This window comes from Vanacampus margaritifer, chromosome 1, assembly GCF_051991255.1.
Source record: "Vanacampus margaritifer isolate UIUO_Vmar chromosome 1, RoL_Vmar_1.0, whole genome shotgun sequence".
Lineage (NCBI taxonomy): Eukaryota > Metazoa > Chordata > Actinopteri > Syngnathiformes > Syngnathidae > Vanacampus > Vanacampus margaritifer.
The window spans coordinates 39836815-39864463 of NC_135432.1; the positions used below are offsets into that span (position 1 = coordinate 39836815).

General features: G+C 46.7%; 1 protein-coding gene across 2 annotated transcripts in view; it reads right to left on the reverse strand.

Moving 5' to 3' along the window:
- The window catches only part of plxnb3 (plexin B3), a 133878-nt gene that overhangs the window by 56291 nt on the left and 49938 nt on the right, over nt 1-27649 (reverse strand). For both annotated transcript variants that reach the window (XM_077555188.1, XM_077555179.1), the window contains exons 16-22: nt 25428-25533; nt 25199-25335; nt 18652-18828; nt 18426-18579; nt 17829-17960; nt 14504-14608; nt 14260-14421 (exon numbers count right to left, since the gene is read on the reverse strand). In XM_077555188.1, the coding sequence (XP_077411314.1) occupies nt 14260-14421; nt 14504-14608; nt 17829-17960; nt 18426-18579; nt 18652-18828; nt 25199-25335; nt 25428-25533 (973 nt within the window). The remainder of the gene's footprint in view (nt 1-14259; nt 14422-14503; nt 14609-17828; nt 17961-18425; nt 18580-18651; nt 18829-25198; nt 25336-25427; nt 25534-27649) is intronic.

Genomic DNA, 27649 nt, shown 5'->3' on the forward strand with positions numbered 1-27649 from the left:
CAGCCTTTGCAACACGGAGAGCAAGTCTTTCACATCGCTGTCGTCACAGAAGGCGTCAGGCGAGATGGGGTTGTCAACAGGGTCAGACAGGTGTTGAATGATTTTGAACCGCGCGCGGTCGCCGGCTGGGCGCCAAGTCGGAGGTCCGAACGGGCGGTACACACGCTACGGGTCCCGAAGTAGTCCGTGTGGGTGTGTTGCAGGATACAGCGATGGACGCAGTGCGGCAATGTGTGAAAAGTCCCCGCTGTGGGCCCCTTACTTGGCTAACATGTCCGTCCGTCAGATCGTTAAAGGTTTATCAGGTCCTGGAACTTTTGAGTGTACCCGGGGACCTTTTTCCAATGGACGTGCATATCATTGGAGGAAACCACGTGGTCGCATGTCTCAATGAGGTCACGGTGTTTCTTCGCTGACGTAAGGAAACCATTTCAACTCCACGCCGGTAGATGACAGGTGAAGCCGTGGCGGGAATAGTTTGAGTTGGTGCAGATAACCGTGACACCATGTTCAATTGTCAATTTGAGTGTAATCAGGATGCCAGTGATTTTTGCATACTGAGAATTGCCCAATTGAAATTGCAACAGTTTGTACGGTGTGTCGTTGACCCAAGCGATGCCCACCCCAGCCTGCAGCTGGGTTTGGTGGTCGTAAGAGCAGCCATCCACGTAAGCTGTAGGCATGTCCTTGCAGACATGTTCTTCAAAATAGCGGTGACGCGGGAATTCCGGCATCAGTGTAACGGCGACATCTGCTGGCGGGGTCATGGAGGTCGACACAGTTTTGGCAAACCGCTAGAGCGGTACCCAGCGATAACTTTTGAGTTTTTCGTGTACCGGACCCAAATGCCGTAACTTTGTAACGCCATAAGCCAGACGGCAATGTGCGCATTCGTCACGACGCGGTCTCAAATGCGTTGGTTGTTGAGAAAGTTAACTGGATGGTGGTTCGTATCAATAGTTACTTTTTGGCATCCAATGTAGTATGAGAAGTGTTTGATTGCCCATACTGTGGAAAGCAGGGCTTTTTCGCAGTCGGAGTATTTCAACTCGTGGCCGTTCAACGTTTTACTGGCGTAGGCTACGACACGTTTGTCCTGGTCGTACATTTGGTATAAAACTGCGCTCACACAATAGCTATTGTTTTAGCGTGTTCATCGCATTGTTTTGTTCGTCACCCCAAACAAAGGGCGTATCTTTCATCAGCAGGTTAGTAAGAGGGCGTGCTATGTCAGCAAAGTGTTAGATGAACTGGCATGAAAAGTTGCACACGCCCAGGAACCTGCGGAGTTTTGAAACATCAGTGGGGGTTTTGATGTCAAGAAGGCCCTGAACACAGCTGGATTGTGGTTCAATCTTGTTCGATCCAACCAAGATCCCCAAGTAGTTGATTTTTGTGCGGCATCACTGACCTTTCAAGAGGGACAGTTCGGCGCCTGCGGAGGACAGCTGCCCAAGAATGTAGTCGATTTCGACCAAGTGATCATCCAAAAAGTTGCTCCTTTTCATTATGTTGTTGACATAAATAAGACTGTACCTGGCGGCGGGGCACGCCTTGTTAAGGAAGACATTAAATTCGGCCGGCGGGTTAGCGTAGCCGAATGGACACCGGGTGAAATGTATGTTGCTGAAGGTGAATGCCAATTTGTATTGATCCCTGGGGTCCACTCGGACGATATCTTCATCGTTGGTGGGACTGGCAGGGTTAACCGTGACAATTTGAGATGGCCTAGTGAGTCCTTGGCCGTCGGCGTCTTCAGTCAAGAATAAATCAGGTGGAATGTGCCCAATCACGGGCACAGTGAAGCGTGAAGTTGTGAAAGTTGGAACGGATGAGCAGACCCAGGCGGTTTGCTTTTGGTATGCGAACATCGTACAACATGGAATAGTGAGCCAAGATCGGAAGGAAGACTTCCACGATGGGAGTGGCCTCCAAGAACAACGGTAGGTTCATGAATTCCGTTAACTCTTTCACTGCCAGACGTTTTCAGAAACGGGTTGTCCCCACTGTCAGCCGATTTAAGCATTTTGAGTGATCTTTCAAGGTCCACAGAAAATGTTGTGTTTGGACTATGGAAACACACATACTACCAAATGAAAGATTGGACTCTCAGCTTTCATCAGGAAAAAAAAGTTTGTTTCTACCTTATTCCGTTCTTCAGTAATCAACAATAGAAAATGGTTACTTTCACCGAAATTCTCTGTTTTGAAACAAAAAACGGAGAAAAATAGCTTTTTGTGAAACAAAGTTATTTCATGCACTCTAGTGAATTGTACACTTCTTTTTGTCCATGAATGATGCCACAAACACCTAAATAGTGCTTTACTTCTGTAAAACGCTTTCACCAACAATGAAAAAGTGTTTTTTGATTGCAGAATACGTTTATTTCCATTCAACAGTGTAACAATTTGGCAAAACAATTTCGCAAACTATTTACAAATGTGTGCAACTGTGGTACTACTTACAATTATGTGGATGTTTCAAATACAGTTTTTCCTTTTGTAACGCTCTCCTGCGTGCAAGGAGACGCCAGGACTCGCACAACAGTTTACTTTCACTTTCACATTGGTCCGTTTTGCGTGCAAACGTTACACTTTCTTGACGGCCTTTTTTTCCGGGGAATAAAAAGCAAGTAGCAGACTGTACACACTTCCTCCGATGAATATGCATTGGACTCGGGGCACTCTCCGTCGTCCGATCGAACGTCCGCCTGTGCGTGCTCGGATGTGCTCCGCGTTACGACACCGTCATAGCCGCCGCGTCAGCGGTTCCAATTTCGCTGTCAAGCTCGGATTCACCTTCATCATCATCGATGATGATCATCGTCGTCATCAATGTACTATTTTAGCGTTGGTCGATGCCTTTCGTCTTGTAATTTTAGAGCTGCTTGCAAACGCTCGCCATTGCCCGTTCCCTCCTCCATCTAGCTCCATCTAGCGCCATCTAACGTCTTCTACTGCCGCGTCAATGCTTCCCAACCACGGAGTCACCACCCTCATCTTCATCATCGATGATGATCATCGTCGTCAACAATGTGCTCTTTCAGCGATGCTTTTGGTCTTTGAAAAAAACGGCTCGGGCGTGAGCTCCTCGCGACCAGCCGCCATTTTTCCTTTGTCTTCCATTCTCATCTCCTGCTCGACGCTCTAGCTCCGCCTCTACTGACGCCCACCCGATCTTGTCAAAAGAGAGTCATCGCTGCCCTCTAGGGGCCAAAAATAGTCATTAGGCACAACAGACTGGCTGGAAACTTTCACCACAGCTCCGGAAGCCTTGCCCGCACCCGTTTCAAAAAAATAAAAAATAAAATTGGATGACGTCTTTAGACGTCATTGGCAGTGCTCCGTAGGTTTTTACTTGACGTCTATAAACGTCAATGGCAGTGAAAGAGTTAAGGGTTGGAAGAAAGCAAAGTAAGCATTCAATAATTGGTTCTCTGGCGCCACCAAGTGGGTCGAAATGTTGAACGTGGTCGCTGGGGCAATCACTTTGTCTTCGTTCAAGACTTCGCAAGCGTCTGGGATGATCAGTCCAGACTTCATGTTTGTAAGACAGGGAACACACGCAAGAGGTTCCGAGTCGGTGGGGATCACTGTACATTGTCGATAGTGTCTACCTGGATGTCAAGGTGGACAAGCAAGTCTGCACCCACCAAAAGGGTGTGGGGCGCATCCGGGACACTCAGGAAGTAGTGCGTCAGTGAGCGCTGATTCCACTGGAGGTTTAAGGTGTACACGCCTATTGCATGGTAAGAGGGGGTTAGGTGTTCAATGGAAACTGGAAAAACTTGGAGACGAAAGAAATGTTAAGGTCAGGATCCCGCAAGTCATCAGCAAAAGCTGTAGAAATGGCTGATTTGTCAGCCCACAAGGCGAGGACAGCGTACCTTGCACCTGGACACCTCCGATGACGCGAGGGGAGTACCCTGAGTCGGACGGTGGCGGATCAAGGTCACACAGGAAGATGTCACAGCTTTGCAGCCGGTTCTTCGGAGGAGTCGTAGGAGGTCCTGCCTTGGAAAGTGTTGTGTCCCAGTTCCCGGTGAGGGCGCCTGCTTCCATGTGTGGTGGCTGCGTTCGAGTCACAGTGCATAGCTGAGACCGGTCATGGCCAGGGAGTGGTGTCGGCAGAGCCTGTCGCACCTGGGCCCAGATCTGGCGTTAGTCGATGGTGGATTGAAAGCGAACCAACAGGTCTTGACCCATAAGAAGTCGAACCGATCAATGGGTCCCGCATAGAATGGATGGATGAATTTCATGGGGCCAACAGACCAATACACCATTGCAACAGTCTCCAGTTGTGTGTTAGTAGGAGAAAAGGCGCAAACGCTAAGTGGCCAACGCTGTAGGCAGAGCGGTCGGTTGTTAGCTAGTTAGTTGCTTAAACACCGTGGTCGACATCACTATGACGTCTGCAGCAGGATCTACGAAGGCTTTGTAAGTCAGAGCTCGCTCCAGGGTGACGCTCTGATAGAATTTATGAGCTATCCCCCTGGTGGTGAGTTTGTCTAAAAGCTGTTGAAACGTTGCACGCCGTAAGTAGATCACGATTCGCACAACTCGGTAGTAGTATTGGCGACAACCCGAAGTACCAGTACCATTGAGTCAGAACGCGGTTTTGTCGGTTTGTGAGTTTCAGTTTCTGGCGGACCCGCTCATGACCCCTGTTTGTGGGTCACGTAGGTGGGTGTCCGGCCGTCGGCTCGTTCCAAAGACTGGTGTTTGGACAATTTCAGGAGTGCTTTGTGTATCCCGTCGGCAGCTGTGGTTGGTCTCGAAGTTGTCTTGGCGGCTCCGTGACAAGCGGCGAGAATCAGTTGCCGTTGCATGTTAGGTTTGATCATGTTTTAGATTGTAGCGCGAATTAGGCTTACCTTTAGCGGATCTGGAATGACGGGGGTCGTCAGTTTGCCTTTCTCCATCCGGTCGCTTGTCACGCGGGCTTTCAGTTTTGGAGCGCAGCCTCTGGTTTTGCAGCCGCGGGACTGGTTCGCCATTCCATTGTGACCATTTTGGTTAGACCTTTTTGATCTCCGCCAACTCCGCCATGCAAAAACTGAAGTCTTGACTTCTTGCATAACTGTCCCAAGTCAGTATAAAGGAGGAGGGTTGGGCGGTGGGCCAGTACCCCACCCCCGTAAAACAACTAACATGCTACAAAAACAGCAAGAAATCCAAACAACATATGCACATCGGTGAAGGCAACCCAAAATTTGTGACGGGATTGAGACAAACCAGTAATGGCTCTTAATCGCTGATTTTCTGCCCAAATTGTTTGTGCAAAATTAACCACAAGAATTGCAACATGGAGTATAAGGACATTCTATCAAACAGGAAAACTCGCCCAATTATTCAGAGATTTCAAACAATTACCAATTGACAATGGGCATTAGTGAAATTAGGTGGACAGGAAGCTGAAAAATAAATTCTGAAGAATTAACAATTCTGTACTCTGGACATGATGACCAGCATATATATGGAGTGGGGATAGTGCTAAACAAAGAGGCTAGTTTGGCACTGATCAGCTGGAATCCGGTAAATGAAAGAATCATAACAGCTAGAATACAAGGCAAGCAGCATAAAGTTACAATTATACAAGTGTATGCACCAACTGAAGACTAGTGAAGAGGAAAAATATGAATTATATGAAAAACGTCAAGAAACAGTGGAAAGGATACCAAGACATGACCTATAACTTCTGCTTGGCGATATGGAATCGCAAATAAATCAGGAAAGAGAAGGCTTAGAACATACAGTTGAACCATTTTGATCCTTCAAAAGGACTAATGACAATGGTGAAAGAATAATGTTATTTTGTAGTATGAACTCACTAGTTATTTGTAACACCTTAAAAAAAAAATACACAAGAAGACATGGAAATACATTCAATGGAATCCATTATATCTGCATCTCTGAGAGATGGCATTTGTCGTTGCAAGATGTCAGAACTTACAGAGGAGCAGATATTCCATCTGATCACTATATGGTGATTGCAAACCTAAAAATTAGACAATAAAAATTTCTGAAAAAAACAACCGTCAAAATTGGACCAGATTGAAAAGTTGAAGCAACAAGACGTTTCAACAGCGTTGCAAATAAAAATGGAAAGCAAGTACTTGGGGATAATAAAGATATTGAAAAGAATTGGAGAGAGTTTGCTGAAAGAGTGAAAGAATGTGCTGAAGAAACTATGGACTATATGCCACGGAGGAGGCTTCCGATTTCCGGGTTTTCACCCATCAACTTTGTTTATGTTTTCCGGTTTGTGACGTGTGGGCCGCGTCCCAGTACTTGTGCTTCCGCCTTTGTGACCCTCGGTTGCGCGTTCCCGTCGACGGGTGCGAGGCTACGAGTGTGTAGTGTCTCTCTCAGTGTCCGAAGCATTTCAGACAGCCGAGACGCCCTCCTGCCGATGAGCGGGAACGCGTGGTTCGGGGGCACAGGGGTGGGGGTGCGAGTGTTGGAATGCGGCCAGCAGTGGCTTGAAACGGCGCTGAAGTCGGAAGTCTGTGGCATCTACCCCATTGGTAGGAAAAAAGGACATTACAAAGAACGGTGGATATCTGAAGCAACTTGGAAACTGATAGATCAAAAGAAGATTGTTAAAATAAAAAGGGATAAAGCAATAAGTAACGAAAAAGAAGAAACAATTACAAATTACAGATTATTGGACATGGAGATAAAGAAAAGCTGCAAAAACGATAAACAAATGTGGTTTGAGGAAAAGGGCCATGGGGCCCAAGAAGCTGCTACAGGAAACGATATGAAGACACACTACAAAAGTGTCAAAGAAATAACTGGTTTAAATAGATCATGTCGGACAAGTGTTCCAATCAAAGGCAAAGATGGAAAAATACTAACAACTGAAGAGGAACAAAACAGAAGATAGGTTGAACATTTTTCAGAAACTTTTAACCAATGTGACCCAACTGAACTATTCAATAGTACTATATTTCTAGAAACAGAAGATCCAACAATTAACACAAAGGCAATCACCGAAGAAGAGGTGAAGTCTGCCATCTCAAAACTGAAAAATAACAAAGCTCCAGGCCTGGTTGGAATCCCAGCTGAATTGCTAAAGGCTGGTGGCAAAACCATTGAAAAAGAGCTCATTACACTGGTAAATAAATTCTGGATAGAAGAATGTATACCAAAGGAATGGAGAAAATGAGTTATAGTGAAAATACAAAAAAAAAGGACATCTCAGTGATTGTGGAAATTGGAGAGGAATTACGCTACTATCAGTACCTGGGAAGGTATTTTTCATCGTATTGCTGAACAGAATGAAGCTTATAATTGACTTGAAACTGAGACAAGAACAAGCTGGCTTTAGGTTAGACAGATCCTGTACTGAACAAATTTTCACACTGAGAAATGTCATTGAGCAAAGACTAGAATTTCAACAACCACCATTTGATTGATTTTAAGAAAGCCTTCGACAGTGTGCATGGAGACTCACTGTGGAAGACTGCTGGAACTTATGGAGTGCCCATTAAATTTATCAACATCTTTAAGAATATCTATCTCAACTCCAGTTTTACAATCAAAAGTAGAAAAGAAAATACAGATTTAAAAAAAAAATCAAAACAGGAGTCAGATAAGGCTGCATTCTGTCTCCCTTTTTGTTTCCACTGGCAATAGATTTTGTAATGAAGACTACAATTAACAACTATAACTTTGTAATCACTTGGAAAAAGGAAACCAAACAGATCTTGACTTTGCAGATGGCATTGCATTAATTAGCAACAGCATGCAAGAGTTGCAAGAAATGACTGATATTTTGAAAACAGCAGAGAAAATTGGAGAATCAAGAAAAGAAGTACGAATAGAGACAGCAAAGATTGAAAAAGTCAACTCATTCACCATTCACATCTAGGAAGTATGATTTCAAGTGATGGAGACTCAGAGAAAGATGTGACTTGCAGAATTGGGAAAGCTATGGGAGTCTTTCAGCCACTGAGAAGTGTGTGGCAAGCAAAATCACTGACAATTAAAATCAAACTGCAACTTTTCAGTTCCATAGTAATACCAACAGCCACCTATGCAAGTGATACTTTGAAGATGAGAGCAACAATAATCAGGAAACTCAACGTATTCCAGCAGAGATGATTGAGAAGAATTTTAAAAAATTACCCACAAAGACAGAATCACAGATCAGAAAGTTTTGAATAGAACCCAACAACGAAAACTCTCAGAAATACTAACTGAAAGAAGAATTAGATTGGCAGGCCATCTGAGCATCGAAATGCCTTGATAGCGCTGAAATGGATCCCAGAAGGCAAGAAAAAGCTGGGACGGCCTAAGAAGACTTGGCGTGCAACTGTCAAAGAAGATCTGAAAGAAATGCAAGTCAAATGGGCTGACATGCAATCTGCTGCAATAGATAGGTTGAAATGGAGTAAACTTGCTGCCCCATGCTCCACCGACGTTGGAAGGACTAAGGTCTAAGGTCTTTTTGATCTGGACTGGGCTTCCTTTGGAGCATCGGAGAAGGCTTCCTCGAGCTCCGACGGGGGACGCATGTCTACTTGATAGACTCCAGCGTCTGCTACCTTTGGGGATGAAACTTTTAATTTGGCATAGCCCCTAGCTGCTGAGTCACGCAGCTGCGAGCTATTCAGTATCTGAGGACACAAAGCCAATCACAGGTAGTGATTGAGATTTGGTTGGAGGTTCCGGACAAACAACGTTTTAAAATTTGAGTCCTCCTCCATATCGGGATCGTTACGAGTCCCAAAGTAGGCATCGCGAAGACAACTATAGAAAGCCCGAGGGAGCTCCTGTTTTCCCTGTTTGACGAACATGGCGACTTTCATGCTCGTCAACTCAGGAGAGCCATCAAATTCACGTGCCATGGCCTGGTGCAGAGCCATGGGATCAGACATCACATCAGCAGGCTGTCATTCCAGCAGTTGGTTGACTGCGCAGCTGGAAGTTATTTTTATCAAGTACAACTTATCTTCCACGGTTGCTGTTGGTAACCTCTGGAGATAGTAGTTTTCAGGTACTCTGATGTATTGTGGGACCCCCCTCCCCCTGGTTTCGGTTTGAACTTGGCAATGTTTCGAGCCAGCTTGTCCGAATCCTTCCAGGCCCAACCCATGTGTCTCTCCAACGGGGGATTCAACATTCAACCTGGGTCCATGATGGAAACTGTGAGCACCTGATTGTACCAAACCTCGTGGGGAACCTGAGTTAACTCTTTTTATCTGAGTTAACTCTGCCTCGTAGTTCTGTTAGCATTGTTGGAGGCGGGTGACCTCGGCTTCAGTCAATGCAAATTTTGTTCGTAGGTCGTACGAGCGGTATACTTCAAAATTTTCTAAGGGTTTGTACCTGTACTTGGAGGCGCTTCACATCGTCGGACGACTGAGCTAGCAGCGAACTAAGCCGCAAGTAATTTGCTTCGGCCAGTGAAAGTTGGTCTCTTGTCGGTCAGTCAGATCAGTCACTTCTGATTTCAGTTTATGAATTTTGTCAGCATCGGTTCTCAGCAGTCTTTCTTGCTCTCAATTTGTGTCTTTGGCGGATGCGAGTGCTCGGGTTAACTCAACAATCTTTTGAGGAGAGTGATCGTCAGATGCAAATTCATCTGCATCGCTGTCTGACTTCTCGGCATGCACGGCCTCTGCGTCATCCAACTGTGCTTTAACGCCAGTTGGGCTTCAACAACCGTCACTCGTTTGTTAGCGGCTTCCAGCTGCGCCGCTGCTTCACGCTTCTGCTGTCATGCCACTTCAAGCTGGTGTTTCACCTGGCATTCCTCTGCATCGCTCAACTTCAGCTGCACCACAAGATTCACTGTTAGACATCCGAGCATTTTAAGGAGTGACTTATGTTTTGGGGCTATTGTTGCAGCTTTGCCCATGAGCTGCGCGAGGTTACTGTAAAGTGTATCAACATTCACATTTTTAACAGACTCCGCATATCCTGGTAAGATGTCATTGGTCAGCGTCTGAACGAGCAGTGCCAGGGAGTCAACAATTAACTTATTTTTTTTGACAATTTAACTTTTACTAGCGTTTAGTAGTTAATCAGCTTGGCGTACGCAGCTACCTAACTATCGCTATCAATTATTATCATCAACAATACACACTGGGTTCAAGCTGTCCGAAAGGAAACAGACAAAACATAACAGAATATTTGCAGCAAGGAGAGGGAATACCGAGCGAGGCTACTGAAGTAAATATTCTGTTTCAATTTAATTATAACTGTTTTGATTTAGTTATAACTATTTAGAATTGGACAAAATTACTTTGATTTACTCAATATATATTTGTGTGACAATTCTCTTTCACATTACATTCCTATAGGACAGATGGGATGGGGTGGTGAATGTGTTAATTAGACCCTTTGTTCATATTAAGGCTTCACTAAGTCTGCCTGGAGCTGAACGGCAACTCTTATCTTATACCTGTGTTTTTCCATCCTGGGACAGAGAGGGGAGGAGTATGGTTGACCAACTGTATTGAGACATCATTGTGACAAATGGGGGCGTAGTCATGTGACTCTGGGAGAGAACGTTGTAGGACAAAGAGAATATTATCCACAGGCGGAGCGGAAAACTTCACAGTGAGAGAGACAAGATGGCGCGAGGAGGCTCATCTTCTCCTGTCCACGATTTTGTGAATAAATCTAAAGAAAATGCCTGAATTCACTGATCTCATTGTATGTTTTATTAATCAACGGCAAGAACACGCAAATGGTAAAAATATCCATTCCTTCACTACGCAACCCCAGAACCACCAGTTGTGAGAAATCTGTCCCAAGTCTATCTAAATTTAATTAGATTCACTCAGCAAAGCGTATTCCAAATAAATATGGAGAGTGCAACTAGTAGGTAACTCAGAAGCGATAAAATAAAAAAATAAAAAATACATAAAAAAATATATTTTCTTTTTTGGGGGGAAAAACAAGATGAAAAGTTAAAATAAAAATTTAATTAAATGAAAAAGAACAGGAAGGGTAAATAAAATTAGAATGGATTAATGGTCTTAGTCAAATTAAATAATTGGAGTGTCAGCACAGTGGGCAGCACGGTGGGTGACTGGTTAGCACGTCCGCCTCCCAGTGCAGAGGACATGAGATCGAGTCCGGGCTTCGGCCTTCCTGGGTGTAGTTTGCATGTTCTCCCCGTGCTTGCGTGGGTTTTCACCGGGTACTCCGGTTTCCTCCCACATTCCAAAGACATGCATGGCAGGTTAATTGAACACTCCAAATTGTCCATAGGTGTGATTGTGAGTATGGTTGTTCGTCTCTGTGTGCCCTGCGATTGGCTGGCAACCAGTTCAGGGTGTACCCTGCCTACTGCCCGAAGCCAGCTGGGATAGGCTCCAGCACCCCCGCGACCCTTGTGAGGAAAAGCGGTCAAGAAAATGGATGGATGGATGGAGTGTCAGCACAGTTCTATGCAAATGTCTCTTATGGATGGGGTTAAAACTAAAAACTGTAAAACTACACAAATATTAGAGCTGAATTCCTAATATGTCACATGAAACTCACAATCTTCTTAATTAACTAACAAAACAAAAGTAAACGGAAGGGAAAAATCTAAATAATAAAAACAATAGAATGGCAGAAAGCCAGACAAAATAAACAAACCAGAAAGCAACAAATTGTTAAAAGGGAAAGGGTAGACTAGAGCTAGACAAGTAGTTGTAGTAGAACGCTGGATAAAAGTAACTCATAACAGTGCAAATAATTATTTTAATATTCTTAACCCACAGTGTAAGTTGTTTATGTCAGCAAGCTAACGCTCCTTACAAATCAGCTAGCATAGGTGTAAACCTTGCGTTGCTTTTCCTCAACCGAGGTCCTATTAATGTAAATAGCTAGAAGCGAGGCTAGAACGCGATTGGTTATTATGCTATTAACTAAACACAAGCAGTCTATTAGCCCACGAATGCATTTAATCGGCATAGATAATTGTTATTATCTCGCGAGTCCCACGGTAGCTGAAAGCCACTCGGGGGAGGGGGAGGCTCGACATGGGAGTCAAATCAAAGGCAGTGCATGCTTAACATATGATTTGTCACGTAATTCATTAGAGTTAGTGAGTTAGCACATGTAGCTAGCTAACGCGGTCCGTCGCTCTGGGCCCGGCGACGCCGTTCGGGGCCTATGGGCACCTCGGGCGGGCCCCAGTATCCGGGGGGCGAGCCCTATCGTAGTGTTGCGGTCCCCTGTCCGTGTCCCTCGCCGCGCCCCCCCCACCCCTATTTATTTTTTTTAATGCACCACATACACTCACTGACATGCCTGGGAGGCGGGTGGATCAGAGCGTGGGGCTATCATTTCCCTTTGCTCCGGTTCACCTGCTCCCAATTTTAATGCACCACACACACACACTTGTAAATACAAGGGTGGAGTCACATTCAAGGTTTGGGGTAGAGTTCGCCAGTCGGCGAGCTGGCGAACTCAGTAACAGGGTTAGCTTTCACCAAGAAGGCTGGAGTGATGACCGGGGCCTCTCCCCGCTGGGCCTGGGGTTCGGGGGTGCCGCCCGTCCCCCGGTGCCCCCATCTCTCCCTTTCTGCCCCCGGTGTTCCGTCCCTCCACGCGGTGGGGGGTGGGGTGGGCGCGGGTGCCCTCTCCGCTCTGCTCTCTGGCCCCTCTTCGGCGCCGATGCCTGGGTGCGGGGGATCCCCGGGATATGGGGGTCGGGGGCTGAAGGTTGGTGGGGGGGGGGGGTGTCTCGGGGACTGGGGGAGGCTGGGGCTGGGTTGGGGTGGATGGGGCGCGGGGGGTCGTGGAGGGAGCGGGGGCTGTTGACCCGTGGGGTGCCTGGCGGGCCTGCATTGCCCCGTCCTGCTGGAGTTGGGTTGGGGCGTGAGCCGCGTTGGGGTGGGGGGCGCTCCTGCTCCTGGACTTGCTCTCCGGCCGGTGGCCCCTGCGGGGCCCGGGGTCGTCCTTTGGCGCTGCTGCGGCCTGGGGGGCCCTGAGGTGTTGCGCTTGCTCCGTCCTGGCAGGGGTCGATGGCTCCCCTTCTTTGGTGGTTTCTGTTGTCACGTATAACTTCCGAGGGGCGTTTACACCCCACTGTCTTCAGCAATGTTGAAGATAACACACACAGCTGATTACTGGTGGACGGACCAGCCATGAAAGTGGTCTGGCACTGATAAGCGGTCCTAACACTAGTCTGCTGGCTGAACAGGCTGAACAAGAATGTATTTCCTTGGGGTTGTAAAAATGAAATTCAGTCTCTTGCTGGAGTGAAGTTCAAAGAGTTTTTCCTTCTTGAACAGGAAACACAGCGTTAATCCATCAAGGCACGCACACACATTCCCCAGGAGGGAATGTTTAAAAAGGCAAAAAGAAAAAAAAAATTGATTGTGACGGGCAATACTTGTTACTACACCTGTTAAGATGTTGTTGTTGTTTTTTTTAAATTGAAATGGCTTTTGATTTTAGAAAAAACAACCTCTTCATGCTTAAAAATCAACAAATTACTATTTTCTGATCCTAACAACCTATAAAATGTCTTAAAACACTGCTGTGCATAATAATTTGGTGTGCATTTTAACAAAAACTTTTTGTATGTTTTTTAATCATGTTATCATTGCATGGGAGCTTTGTTTAAAAACATTCAAATTATTCTCTAACGGTTGATGACTTGAAAATTACACTGAGTGCAATTTTAACATAGTATTTATAAAAATCAGAGAAAAACATCAGTGCATAATCATTTGGAACATGGTGTACATATTTGGAACTGTTCCATTACTATAGTTGAAAAGCAAGTGAGCAGCTATTGAAGCGTTGCTGAGTATGAATATGTGCACCACTATATTTGACAGGCTCCAACTAGAGTGCGTACGTTTCATAAAAATGTGTAATTGACACAATTAAGTCAATGGGAGAATCAGCGCAGCCAAAAAAGTGCTCAGCAACTCGCCATTTTTTACTTAAAGTTGGTCTCTGTAACAATTTGGCCCAAAATATCTTTACAATAGCCATTTGACCATTTATGAATGAAAAATCTTCTGAATAGTAGATTAACACCTAAACTGTCTACAATGGGTACTCCTGCAAGCCTTTGGCCAATAGTTTTCAGACTGGATATGACGTCATATGCACATTGTGTACGTGAAGAAGGGTGTATGCAGTTTCATTTTTCGTCAACAGGTGGCAGTACCGATTCAAAATATAATTTTCTGCATTCAGTAGCTTCAAGCACCCGGGTGACTATGCCCCATAGAGTTTACGAACTTGTGCCATTTTAATAGGAACACCACCATCCACTGTGCTTCCAAAAACTAACCTGGAGGTGGGGTAACCTGCTGCTGTCATCCACACTCATTGGTTGGATTTCAGGAGGCTCGCAGTACAGATGAGTGCTGTCCAACGTCTTCACCTCGCACTCCTGGTCCCCGAGACGAGCCCTCACTTCGTGTCTGGACATTGCTCGCGTCAGATCCTCACCCTGGTGGCATCAGCACAAAGGTACGTTTTAGGGTTGGAGGTGACAGTGATGATGTGTTTCCAAGCAACAGATATCTCGTCACCTCCACAGCAATCACACCACCGGCCTTGAAGCGGTACGGAGCATCCAGAGCCTCCCGGTTGAGCGGAAAGAGGCGTGGGTTAGGATAGTAGCTGAAACTCTTGCCCTGAAAAACAGACAGGTGACAAGTGTTAGAGGACTGAGTCCTTCAGACAGGTGGCAAAAGTAAGACGAGCAGTGGCTGGAAGTCATTTTTGTATTTTACAAAAATGGCTCAGTAACTACAAGTTTTCAAAAAAGCATTGCTGGTTATATGCTTCACTACTAATGCTCACAAATGCAAAGCCTTTTTTCAATTTATATAAAATATAAAATAACTGAACTGATTTATTGCAGACAAATCTTGTTACAGTAAAATATTTTGTAGCTATATGTTGAGTCGCTGTCAATCGTTATAACATCTGAAACTATGCTATGCAAATTGAGATAACTATACATTAGCAAATACGATCAGGGATGCCGTTCCTCTCGCAACCTCCGGCTCAGCTCCTTCTTCACCACAACAAACCGGTACAGTCGCCTCACTGCAGACGCTGCACCGATCCGCCTGTTGATCTCCCGCTTCATCCTGCCCTCACTTGTGAACAAGACCCTTAGATACTTGAACTCCTTCCCGCCAAAACACACTCCTGACATTTTTCTTCTCCTTTTAAAAGGTTGGAAAGCTACAACCATCACTTAATTTTCTTGCCTTTTTTCATGTTTTTCTTTGCTGCGCGGCAAACTCGCGCTTCCCTCACGACAGCCATCGGGACGTGAAAAACTAAGCGTGAACCACGCTGTTGTATCTGTCAGGCTGCAGGTCTCCCAGGCATTCGCCGAAGCTGGAAGTAAAGTGCTCCTCGCCAGCCAGCAGATCAGACTCCAGAAGGATTGGAATGGTCATTCTTGGGCTGTGAAGGCTTTTCCTTCAATCTCTGAACTTTTTCCTGAACTGTTTTTTGTTTATCTCTCCTTCAACAGGCCTGCCAGCGAACCTTCAATCCAGGCAAACCTCTCCACATCTCAGACCAAAAAAAAAATCAGCTGTAAATGCAACTTTGCAGACATTAACCAGATAGTACAAATTGGTGCTACCAATTGGGTTAAGTGGTTAGGTTAACTTTTAGGGAAGGGTATTGAAGATGGCACTTTTTGTGCTATGGACTGATTTGGATCGGTACTTCTGAGCACAGATTCATGTAAAATTAAACAGTGCCATGTTTCGGTTTAGAAGCACGTCTTTCTAAGTTGAATAGTTGACGATTTTCCATGCCGCACTTGAACGCAACATTTATGTATACCAGCGTACTGACGTCAGCCATTCTCGCAAGATTTCACATGCTAGGAATACATTTCCGGGTTTGCAAATGAGCGAGATTTTTGTGGCACCAAGCCAATCAAATACAGTTTAAGAAGTATGACAGCCTCCACGCCAGGCGCAGGCTGGCAATACGATACGATGTACTTTTATTTTCCCCGTGGGGAACTTTTTCCTGGACTCCGTCCAGCTGCAGTTTACAGTAAAGAAAAAAAACAACGGAATAGAAAGAGATAAAATTAAAATTAAATAAATAAGAAGTGCAGCAATAAGTAGAAGAACCATATATCTTATTGAGTTAATGTCGATTGTTAAGCAGTTTGATGGATGTCGGCAGGAATGAGTTCTTGTAGCGATTCAGCCTGGTTGACGTCCCGGGTTCCCCGCAATCAGTGCATGGTTGAGCGGGAGGTTTCGGCTGTGTCCTCCCTAATTGTCCCCACACCGAAACTGAGGTTTGTCTTCCCCAACTGAATCTTTTTTTTTTTTTTTTGCTTTATCTGTGTCCAATGTGGGTTCCATCTTCGAACTCAGCACGCGGCAGGCTTTACGTTCATGTAAAACTGCACAGAAATGAGATAACATCAAATAGCAATTTATATATTTACTGTTTAACTTTGTTCCTTGCACAGAACTTTGCTTCACACTTTGTTTTTTTGTAATATTAATTAATGCGTGTTAATTATACTTCAGTAATTGTAAAATGTTATACCTTAATATTATTCCTCTCTGGCTCATTTGTTTTAAATTTTAAATGTTTGTTGTTTGTCAAGTTTTATATCTTGAAAAGTATTTGTTAAATTGATTTTTAAAAATATTTTACAGTTAAATAAACAATGAACATTTATTACCACCCAAATAAAAAAATAAATTTAAAAAACTTTAACTGGAAAAAAAAACTATTAAAGTGTAGCAACCTTCAGGGTCTCATCTGTTATCCTAATAAATTTATCTAAAACACGATGTGGTGCTCAAGATTAATTTAAATATTAAACTTGAGTCTCCAACAATTAATCCACCCATCCATTTTCTTAACTGCTTAGTCCTCACAAGGGTCGCGGGGGGCAGTAGGCGGGGTAAACCCTGAACTGGTTGCCAGCCAATCCGTAGGGCACACAGAGACAAAGAACCATCCACACTCACAATCATTCCTACGGACAATTTGGAGTGTTCAATTAACCTGCCATGCATGTCTTTGGAATGTGGGAGGAAATCGGAGTACCCGGAGGAAACCCACGCAAGCACGGGGAGAACATGCAAACTCCACCCAGGAAGGCCGAAGCCCGGACTCGATCTCACGTCCTCTGCACTGGGAGGCGGACGTGCTAACCAGTCAGCGACCGTGCCGCCCTCCAACAAATTAATGACTTAATCAATTTATATTTTAATTAAAAAAACATCTTTTTTACAATGCAACTGTATTTCCAAGACAATGAGTTTCATCCCCATGGCGTCTGTTGGCAATGTCTCATGATAATCATAAACCATGCAGAATTTCGATGGCAAAAAAAAGGCAGCACACAGCTGAAATATAAGAATTGCGGTGACGATGCTTACCCTCTGTTCAAAATGGTCGGCGCTTTGCCGCACAAGATGACGTGATCGTGATGTCACGACGACTGCGAGAATCGAACGCTCCTTCTGGTTTTTGTTTACTGCTGGTTGGCAAACTGTTTGCCATGCATGACTGCATGACTGCCACCTGGTTTGGAGTGCAGATCCCGCAATGAACTTGCAATTTGCACATTTGTTGTCTGAGTGTATGCACTAAGCTGTGACTTCCGAACCGAGACTGTTCGGGACGAATACATAACATACGTAGCTGTGGTTTACAAATTAATAACGAGGACTTAAGTGAGGCTAAAGGTTTAGCCTCATTAACACACGTGATATTGTGGCATACTACAGTGAAGTGTGGCTAGGAGTTTTATACTGTTTAGCCTCATTGGCTAAGAGGTTTCATGACCCAGTTTGAACCCTGACTCAAGTATTGTAACTATTTTTTGCACTTCTTTGGAAGGTATACCTTGATGCTTTTGTAATGGACACGGACGTTGTCCATCTGAAACCAGACGCCTTTCACTTTGACCTCTGAGGAGACCGAAGGGGTCGGGCAGGTCATTTGAGAGGAAGACAGCACAGAGCAATGCTCAGAAACCTGAGAGACAGACAGGCAGAAAGTGAGAAAAGAGTAGGAGTGCACCGATCAATCAGCCGGCCGAAATATCGGACCCGATTTCCTTAATTTTGGGGGATCGGTGATCGGCCGATCCCTTAAAAATGAGCCGATCTTTCCCACCGATCTTATCTCCCTCCTTAGAGATCTGAAAAAGTCATCCACTGTCCTCTGCTGCTGAGATGACTAATAGGCTTTTTTATTTTCATTTGAGAACTACTTCATGTGCAGTTAAAACAACCCGCTTGTATTATTTCACAGATATTTTTCTGTGTTTTCCAATAAAACAAGATTGGAACATTGAAGGTCTATGCTGTTTGCTATGAAAAAAGATCATGGTCAAACTTCTTAAAAGATCAGCGATTGGTGATCAGCCGGAAAATTGTGATCGGTGCACCCCTAGAAATAAATGTATGCTCTTGTCTGGTTGGCCGCTGTCTCCCTCACCGTTGCCATGGTACCATTGAAGACCATCTGGTGCTTGGCGCTGAGAAGAGCACGCCTTACCCTCTGGACGTCCACAGGCTCCACCCACACGGACATGATTGGTTGCTGCACCGCATCTAGGTTTTTGCCACTCACCTTAATGATACGCCCCCCTCTGAGGAAAGGAAGTGACTACTGTCAGGCAACTGGTGCATGGACCAGTGGTCTGAGGTCTGTTCTGTCTTACGCATAGAAGCTCTCTGTGGGCATGGCTTCAGTGATGACTGGGTCTTCCACATAGCGGAAAGCCACATTGGGAACAGAACGCTCTGCCGTGCCAAACAACAGCCGGATCAGAACTCTTCCCGTTTCATTGGTGGAGAGCGTCTGACAGACTAGCAGGCTGTCGCTGACTTGCTCCACTCTGAGGACATGCAAGAGGGTAGGTGAGACCACGATGGGGTGAATGGCAGTGCAGCGCATATATCAAAACAACAACAATGGTAACAACCAGAGGGTAAACAACAATTGTGACGAAAAGAAGTACAAATGGAGGCAGGAATACAAGAGAGAGGTGTTGGAGCCTATGTATTAGTTTTTGGAATTGTCCGTCCGTCTTCTTCCGCTTATCGGGTCGCGGGGGCAGCAGCTTTAGCAGGGAAGCTCAGACTTCCTTCTCCCCAGCCACTTCAGCCAGCTCCTCCGACGGGACCCCAAGGCGTTCCCAGGACAGCCGAGAGACCTAGTCTCTCCAGCGTGACCTGGGTCGTCCCCGGGGCCTCCCGCCGGTAGGACATGCCCGGAACACCTCCCCAGGGAGGCGTCCAGGAGGCATCCGAACCAGATGCCCGAGCCACCTCAATTGGTTCCTCTCAACGTGGAGGAGTAGCGGCTCGACGCTGAGTCCCTCCCGGATGACCGAGCTTCTCACCCTATCTCTAAGGGAGAGCCCGGCTACCCTGCGGAGGAAACTCATTTCGGCCGCTTGTATCCGGGATCTTGTTCTTTCGGTCACGACCCACAGCTCGTGACCATAGGTGAGGGCAAGAACGTAGATCGACCGGTAAATCGAGAGCTTTGTCTTTCGGCTCAGCTCCTTCTTCACTACAACGGACCGATACAGCGTCCGCATCACTGCAGACGCTGCACCGATCCGCCTGTCGATCTCCCGCTCTAACCTACCCTCACTCGTGAACAAGACCCCAAGATACTTGAACTCCTTCACTTGGGGCAAGACCTCATCCCTGACCCGGAGAGGGCACTCCACCCTTCCGACTGAGGACCATGGTCTCGGATTTGGAGGTGCTGATCCTCATCCCAACCGCTTCACACTCGGCTGCAAACCGCTCTAGTGAGAGCTGGAGATCACGGCTTGAAGAAGCCAACAGCACCACATCATCTGCAAAAAGCAGAGATGCAATGCTGAGGCCACCAAACCGGACCCCCTCAACGCCTCGGCTACGCCGAGAAAATCTGTCCATAAAAGTTATGAACAGAATCGGTGACAAAGGGGCAACCTTGGCGGAGTCCAACCCTCACAGGAAACAAATTCGACTTACTGCCGGCAATGCGGACCAAACTCTGACATCGGTCGTACAGGGACCGAATAGCCCGTATCAGGGGGCTCGGTACCCTATACTCCCGAAGCACCTCCCACAGGACTCCCCGAGGGACACAGTCAAACGCCTTCTCCAAGTCCACAAAGCTTATGTGGACTGGTTGGGCGAACTCCCACGAACCCTCGAGGACCCTGCTGAGGGTGTAGAGCTGGTCCACTGTACCACGGCCGGGACGAAAACCACACTGCTCCTCCTGAATCCGAGTTTCGACCTCCCGACGGACCCTCCTCTTCAGCACCCCTGAATAGACCTTACCTGGGAGGCTGAGGAGTGTGATCCCTCTAAAGTTGGAACACACCCTCCGGTCCCCCTTCTTAAAAAGAGGAACCACCACCCCGGTCTGCCAATCCAGAGGCACTGTCCCCGATGTCCACGCGATGCTGCAGAGACGTGTCAACCACGACAGCCCCACAACATCCAGAGCCTTTAGGAACTCCGGGCGGATCTCATCCACCCCCGAGGCCCTGCCACCGAGAAGCTTTCCAACCACCTCGGCGACTTCGACCCCAGAGATAGGGGAGCCCACCTCAGAGTCCCCAGACCCTGCTTCCTCAAAGGAAGGCGTGTCAGTGGAATTGAGGAGGTCTTCGAAGTACTCTCCCTACCGATTCACGACGTCCCGAGTCGAGGTCAACAGCACCCCATCTCCACTATACACAGTGTTAACGGCGCACTGCTTTCCTCTCCTGAGACGCCGGATGGCGGACCAGAATTTCCTCGAAGCCGTCCGGAAGTCGTTTTCCATGGCCTCACCGAACTCCTCCCATGTCCGAGTTTTTGCCTCAGCGACTGCCGAAGCCGCATTCCGCTTGGCCAGCCGGTACCTGTGAGCAGCCTCCGGAGTCCCACAGGCCAAAAAGGCCCAATAGGACTCCTTCTTCAGCTTGACGGCAACCCTCGCCGCTGGTGTTCACGGCCGCCTCAACAATGGAAGCGCGGAACATGGACAATGGAGAAGCTCTGCCGGAGATGGGCGTTGAAACCCTTTCTGACAGGGGATTCTGCCAGACGTTCCCAGCAGACCCTCACAATACGTTTGGGCCTGCCTGGTCGGACCGGCATCTTACCCCGCCATCGGAGTCAACACACCACAAGGTGGTGATCAGTTGACAGCTCCGCCCCTCTCTCAACCCGAGTGTCCAGCACATACGGCCGCAAATCCGATGACACGACTACAAAGTCGAGCATCGAACTGCGGCCTAGGGTGTCCTGGTGCCAAGTGCACATATGGACACTCTTGTGCTTGAACATGGTGTTTGTTATGGTCAGTCCGTGGCGAGCACAGAAGTCCAATAACAAAACACCGCTCGGGTTTCGATCGGGGGGGCCATTCCTCCCAATCACGCCCCTCCAGGTCTCACTGTCATTACCCACGTGAGCGTTGAAGTCCCCCAGCAGAACGAGGGAGTCCCCAGGGGGTGCGCTCTCCAGCACACCCTCCAAGGACTCCAGGAAGGGTGGGTACCCTGAGCTGCTGTTCGGTGCATAAGCACAAACAACAGTCATGACCCGTCCCCCCACCCGAAGGCGGAGGGAGGCTACCCTCTCATTCACTTGGGTAAACCCCAACGTACAGGCGGTTAGCCGGGAGGCAATGAGTATGCCCACACCTGCCCTGCGCCTCTCACCGTGGGCAACTCCAGAGTGGAAGAGGGTCCAGCCCCTCTCGAGAGGATTGGTACCAGAACCCAAGCCTTGTGTGGAGGCGAGTCCGACTATATCTAGTCGGAACTTCTCAGCCTCGCACACCAGCTCGAGCTCCTTCCCTGTCAGAGAGGTGACATTCCATGTCACCAGAGCTAGCTTCAGTAGCCGGGGGTCGGACCGCCTTTGGCTGCCACCCAACTCACTGCGCACCCGACCCCTTTGGCCCCTTCCACCGGTGGTGAGCCCATGGGAAGGGGGACCCACGTTGCCTTTTCGGGCTGTGCCCGGCCGGGCCCCATGGGTATAGGCCCGGCCACCAGACGCTCGCCTTCGAGCCCCACCTCCAGGCCTAGCTCCAGAGGGGGGCCCCGGTGACCCGCGTCCGGGCAAGGGAAACGAGGATCCAAAGTTCGTGCTCATCATTGGGGTCGTTTGGAATTGTAATAATGATTATTTGACAATTTTTCTTTGCTGTTTTTGCCTCCTCCTCCGGCCATCCGGCTGATTAGAGATTTAAGACAGCTGGGTGGGCTGTTGCAGGTTTTTTTTGTGTGTCAAAGGAGCGAAACCATTTGTCAACCATGAAATACTAAACACTTGGCTACGTTCACACTGGAACCTGTATCTGATCTTTTGTTTTTTATGTCGGTGTGAACTGCTCAATTCCGGGGTTTTTTGTTTTGTTTTGTTTTTTCAAATCCAGCCTTGGTCACTTTCCTAGATTTTTTTTCTTCCTTTGGCTAGGATCTACACTTTGAAAACATAAAGTCTATGTAAGGTAGAGCTCATAAAAAAATCGACAAATAACGGGCTGTGGCAAGGGAACGGAACTTGGCAGGGTTTTCTGTCTCCACGATGTTACTATGGAGATTGTTCCATAGTCGCGTATCGTAGGGGACAAAGGTCCCGCTGTGGTGAGCTGTGCGAGATGTTTTGCATCTGATGGCATAGGGGTGCGCGGCCACAGACCCGCGTCTAGCCGAATCATAGAGCCCCCCTGACAAAACGGTCTGACGAGCCACTCGAGGACAGTGCCCATGGAACGACTGGTGGGTTATGGAGAGACCAGCTATATTTTGGCGTACAGAGAGAGGTTCCACAGGGTGGTTTGGTAACATTCTTTGACACACAGGGAAAGCATATTCAAAGGTACTTCTGATGCACGATCTGTACAGATAGGAAAGACTTTCCGCAGAGATGGAACTTTCTGCTTCTGTACAGCATTCCCAGCAAACGTGCAGCACTTTTTGCTTTTTCGACAGCATGGGGCACCCAACTCATGGTGTTGTTTAGGGTCACTTCAAGGAGGGTGATATTTTCTGACTCCTCAAGTGCAGTACCTTGAAATATTAGAATGTAATATTTTAAACAAATTAGCCAGAGAGGAATAGTAAAAAATAAAGGTATAACATTTTACGATTACTGTAGTTAAACTAAAACAAACAAATTAATACTACAAAAAACAAAGTGTGAAGCAAAGTTTTGTGCAATGGACAACACAAGAAACAAAGTTAAAAAGTAAATATATAAATTAATAATTGATGTGATCCTCGTTTCTTGTGCAATTGTTTTTCCAGAAAATAAAGCCTGCCACACGCCATGCAATGAGTTTGAAGTTCCAATCCCCGTTGGACTCAAATACAGCAGGAAAAAAAAAGACAGTTGGAAGAGGACATACGTGAACAAAGAGAATAATTGGGTTCAAATGAATCATTTGAATGCATCCAATGTGGTCTGTAATGTTAACTACATTTTGACCACACACGGCAATTTTAATTTTGGTCAAGAGTAGTACATCCAAATTACAATGTCTATATACCTTAACGATGGTGAAGTATTGTACCTTCCAGCATGATTTAATTTGGTTGGGTCGAAGACACCTCACTCGCCGTGCGCTGATTGCGGGGAACCAGTGAAATTTTGAGCTTCCACCCGGGGCGGAGGCTTTCATTTTTCAAAAATTGTTAACTACACCCCTGCCGTAAAATGCACCCCCGCCTCCTCATATGTCGTTCAAGTTGAGACTTGATTAATTAAACAAAAACAAATCTAAAAAAAAAGACGATACACCCTCATTGTTTGGTTCTCGGGAAAAACGGGTATTCATAGAGATAAAATCTCTGCCAAAAAAACACTAAATTTAAAAAAAAGAGCAAGAAGAACAAGAAGAAAGAAAGAAGAGGGTGTGTGTGTGTGGGGGGGGGGTACCAATATAAGTATTCATACCTGCCGAATTGCAAATATACATTTAAAGGTACATTGTGCAGTTTAAAAAAGTAATATTAGAGCTTTTTCTACATCATGCATGCTCCACCAATGCCCAGATGAGTACGAAGAGCCCTGACTGTTTTGCTCTGACTACACCTATCAGCTTTTATCTTCCTTTTATACTAGGGTGTGTGGACCCTCACACTTCAGTTTCTTTGGAGAAGGGAGGGGCGGAGTTTTTCTTTCCTCATTTGAAGTCATGTCTTCGTTTGTCAACTGTGGCTGTCACTTTAAGATCGTGCATGTACTCGCACGCGCACTCGCACGCGCACCATGAACGAGCCTGACACAGATGTTGCAGTTACACTTTGGGCCAGAGGTGGCAGTTGCGAGTAAAAAAGTGACAAACTGCATGATTTTATCTCCATGAATCCCCGTTTTCTCCGAGAACCAAACAATAAGGGTGTCTTTTTTTTTTTACGTAATTAATCAAGGGGCAACTCGAACAAACGTATGAGGAGGGGGTGGGGTGGGTGCATTTTACAGCAGGGGTGCTGTTTGCGGCACAAAACCAGCCTGGACCAGGTTGAGTGGAATCTGCGGATCGAGGCGGTGGCGGCGGTACATGCGAGGTGGGCGGTCGGTCTCTCAGATGAGCTGCCGCCTGGGCCGCCAGGACCCGCTCGCCACCCGTCGCTTCCGCTGGCCGACCCTCCAGACCCAACTACACCCTCGGCCTAGTTTTTTGCATGTGAACTCCTGCGTGTTGCGTTGGAGTGCGCCATGAAAAATCGTCAACTCCTGTCACAACTTAAACCGACGAGCTTCAGAACCAAAACATGGAACCGTTTTTTAACCCAAATCGGTCCATACCACAAAAAATACCGTCTTCGGTACCCATCCCTACAGTTGAATGTCATGAATGATATGAACATTTAGAATTTGGAATGGGTGAAAAACATGAATCTGTTTGTGTGTGTGTATATATATATATATACATATATATATATATATATATATATCAGGAATAGGAAGGACTACAAATAGACCATAATAGGGTACTAAACTCGGAATAGACAGAGAATGAATTAGGAAACGAAATGTGGATGAACATAGTTCTAGTTTTTATGGAAGTAGGTATTTCATTTAGAATAGGATGTGGGACAACAGTTCGGAGTAGAAGTAGGAATAGAATTACAAACATGAAGTAAAACTAAAAGTTGGAGTGGAATTGGGAACCAAAAGCAGAACAAGACGACAAGTGGGCGTAGGAGAAGGAACACACAAAGTAGGACAAGGATGAGGAAGCGGAGCACACACATGGAGCAGGGCTTTGTCCCAAGGAAGACATTGATCTCAGACGTCAGGCCTGTAAGGAGCTGCCGTCCTTTTACTGTCAATTTGCTTCCTCCAGAAAGTGGACCTTTGTCAGGAAGCACATCCAGAATCTGTGGGTCCTGCAGATGCCAATGCATAAATAATCACCAATCTGCGCTTGCCGTACTGTGTCCTTTCTGAGGAACCTCCTGGAATGCCACTTTTTTCTCACCTGATAGTTGAAGTAGTTTTTGGACCTGCCTGGTGGGCTTGTTCCCATGTAAACAATGACTGGTCCCGTCCTGTTCTTCTCACTGGTCTGCAGTTTACAGACAACCCTGTATGCACACACACACACACACACACACACACACACACACACACACACACACACCCGCACGCACACACACGGCCATATACTAGTAATAGCGTGTATCATACATGCAGTGTATTCCTTATATTATTTTATCATTAATATTATCAAGGGGAAAATATTTTAAAAAACTGTACACCTAGTTTGTGAAAAAAAAATTATATAGTGTTTTGAGTGCAAAACGATAGGCATGCTCATGGGCTACACGCTTGAGCACACCATCCTGTGGCTGAGGGTAGCAACATCCAGCTCAAATGTTTTAGATCTTGCCCCTTTCCCGTCACTTCAGGTGTTCCTCAGGGTTCGGTCCTTGGCCCTTTGCTGTTCCTAATCTACCTTCTCCCTCTTGGTCACATCCTCAGGAAATATTACATTCACTTACACTGCTATGCGGATGACACCCAGCTCTACATTTCCAGCAAACCAAACTCCACACTCCCACCGTCCTCCCTAACCAATTGCCTCCAGGAATTAAAATCATGGTTCACTTCAAACTTCCTCAAACAAAACAGCAATAACATCTTTCCCATCGGCACCAAATCCACCCTAAATAAAACAAACCATTTCTCCATTTCCTTTTTTTTTTCCTGGAGAGCTCAGTATTGTTCATTCGGTAATTTTACCAATTTGACATGTCATCATCATTGCTCTCTTTTTTTATTTTAATTTTATTAAAAAAAATATATATTTTTTATTTTATTTTATTTTGTATGTGGGTGAGTACATTGTATGTGCATGTGCGTGTGTGTGTGTGCGTGTGAGTGTGTATTCATTAATTCACCTAAAACCTATTAAAAAATCCCATACCGTTCACCTAAACTGAACACTTCCAGCCAGAGTCGTGAGGCCGTCAGGAGACCCGAGGAAGGACCAAAGAAAAGAAAGGAAAGTGAAATCCAGCACCGACCAGACACCATCCACCACCCACCGGGCTACCAACCAGAGTCCTTCACCAACCCCAGAAACATCTAAATTCCAACAAATCAGGGAGACCTCAAGAGACCAAAGGAGAGACTGAGGAAAGGAAGGAAGGAAAGACGAAGCAGAGTGAGATCCACTGACACCAGCCTCCACCGATTCAATGACCTGAGGAAGAAGAAGATTGTGTCTGAGTTTCGATAGATGCTGGTGTGGTGGATCTGGCATGCATGAAAATCTCCACCAAAGAGGGGAGCCATTGACCCCTGCCAGGACAGAGCAAGCGCAACACCTCAGGGCCCCCCAGGCCACGGCAGCGCCAAGGGACAACCCCCGGGCCCCGCAGGGGCCACCGGCCGGAGAGCAAACCCAGGAGCAGGAGCGCCCCCCACCCCAACACAAGCCCCCAACCCAACGCACCAGGACGGGGCACTGCAGGCCCACCAGTCACCCCACCGGTCCACAGGCCCCGCTCACCCCTGACCCCCCGCCATCCACCCCAACCTAGCCCTAGCCGCCCCCAGGCCCCCAAACCCCAGACACCCCCCACCTAGCCCCCCACCCCCAGACCCCACCCCCACCAACCAGCAGCCCCCCAGATCCCAGGGACCCCCCCGCACCCAGGCATCGGTGCCGAAGAGGGGCCGGACAGCCATTTCTCCATTTCCATTGACTACTCCTCCATCTCCCCCTCATCTCTCAGGTCAAGAGTCTGGGTGTCATCCTTGATAGCACCCTGTTCTTCACCTCACACATCACTCGCTCAGCATACTTCCATCTTAGAAACATCCACCGGCTCCGCTCTTCTCTTACCCCTCACTCTACTGCCATACTCATACACAGTATATACACTTCATGGCATGTGCGTCACATCCTTCCAGCAATGCTGCGGGTACAGCCTTGGAGGCTTTTCAGGTTTCATAACGCCAGTAGACTACTAGCGTTAGCATCCTAAGCCATCGCTATCGAGTCTTTATTAAACGCAAGATAGAGTAAATCTGCAATAAGTGAACCGCGACATAACGAGGGACCACTGTATATAATTTTAAAGGAAATCAAGGGTAGAATTTGAATATATGAATATCTTAGTTTTGTTTTTTGGACACATGAGGACCCTTTTGCCAGAGCATATACAGTATGTATCCCTAAATGACAAAAATGAC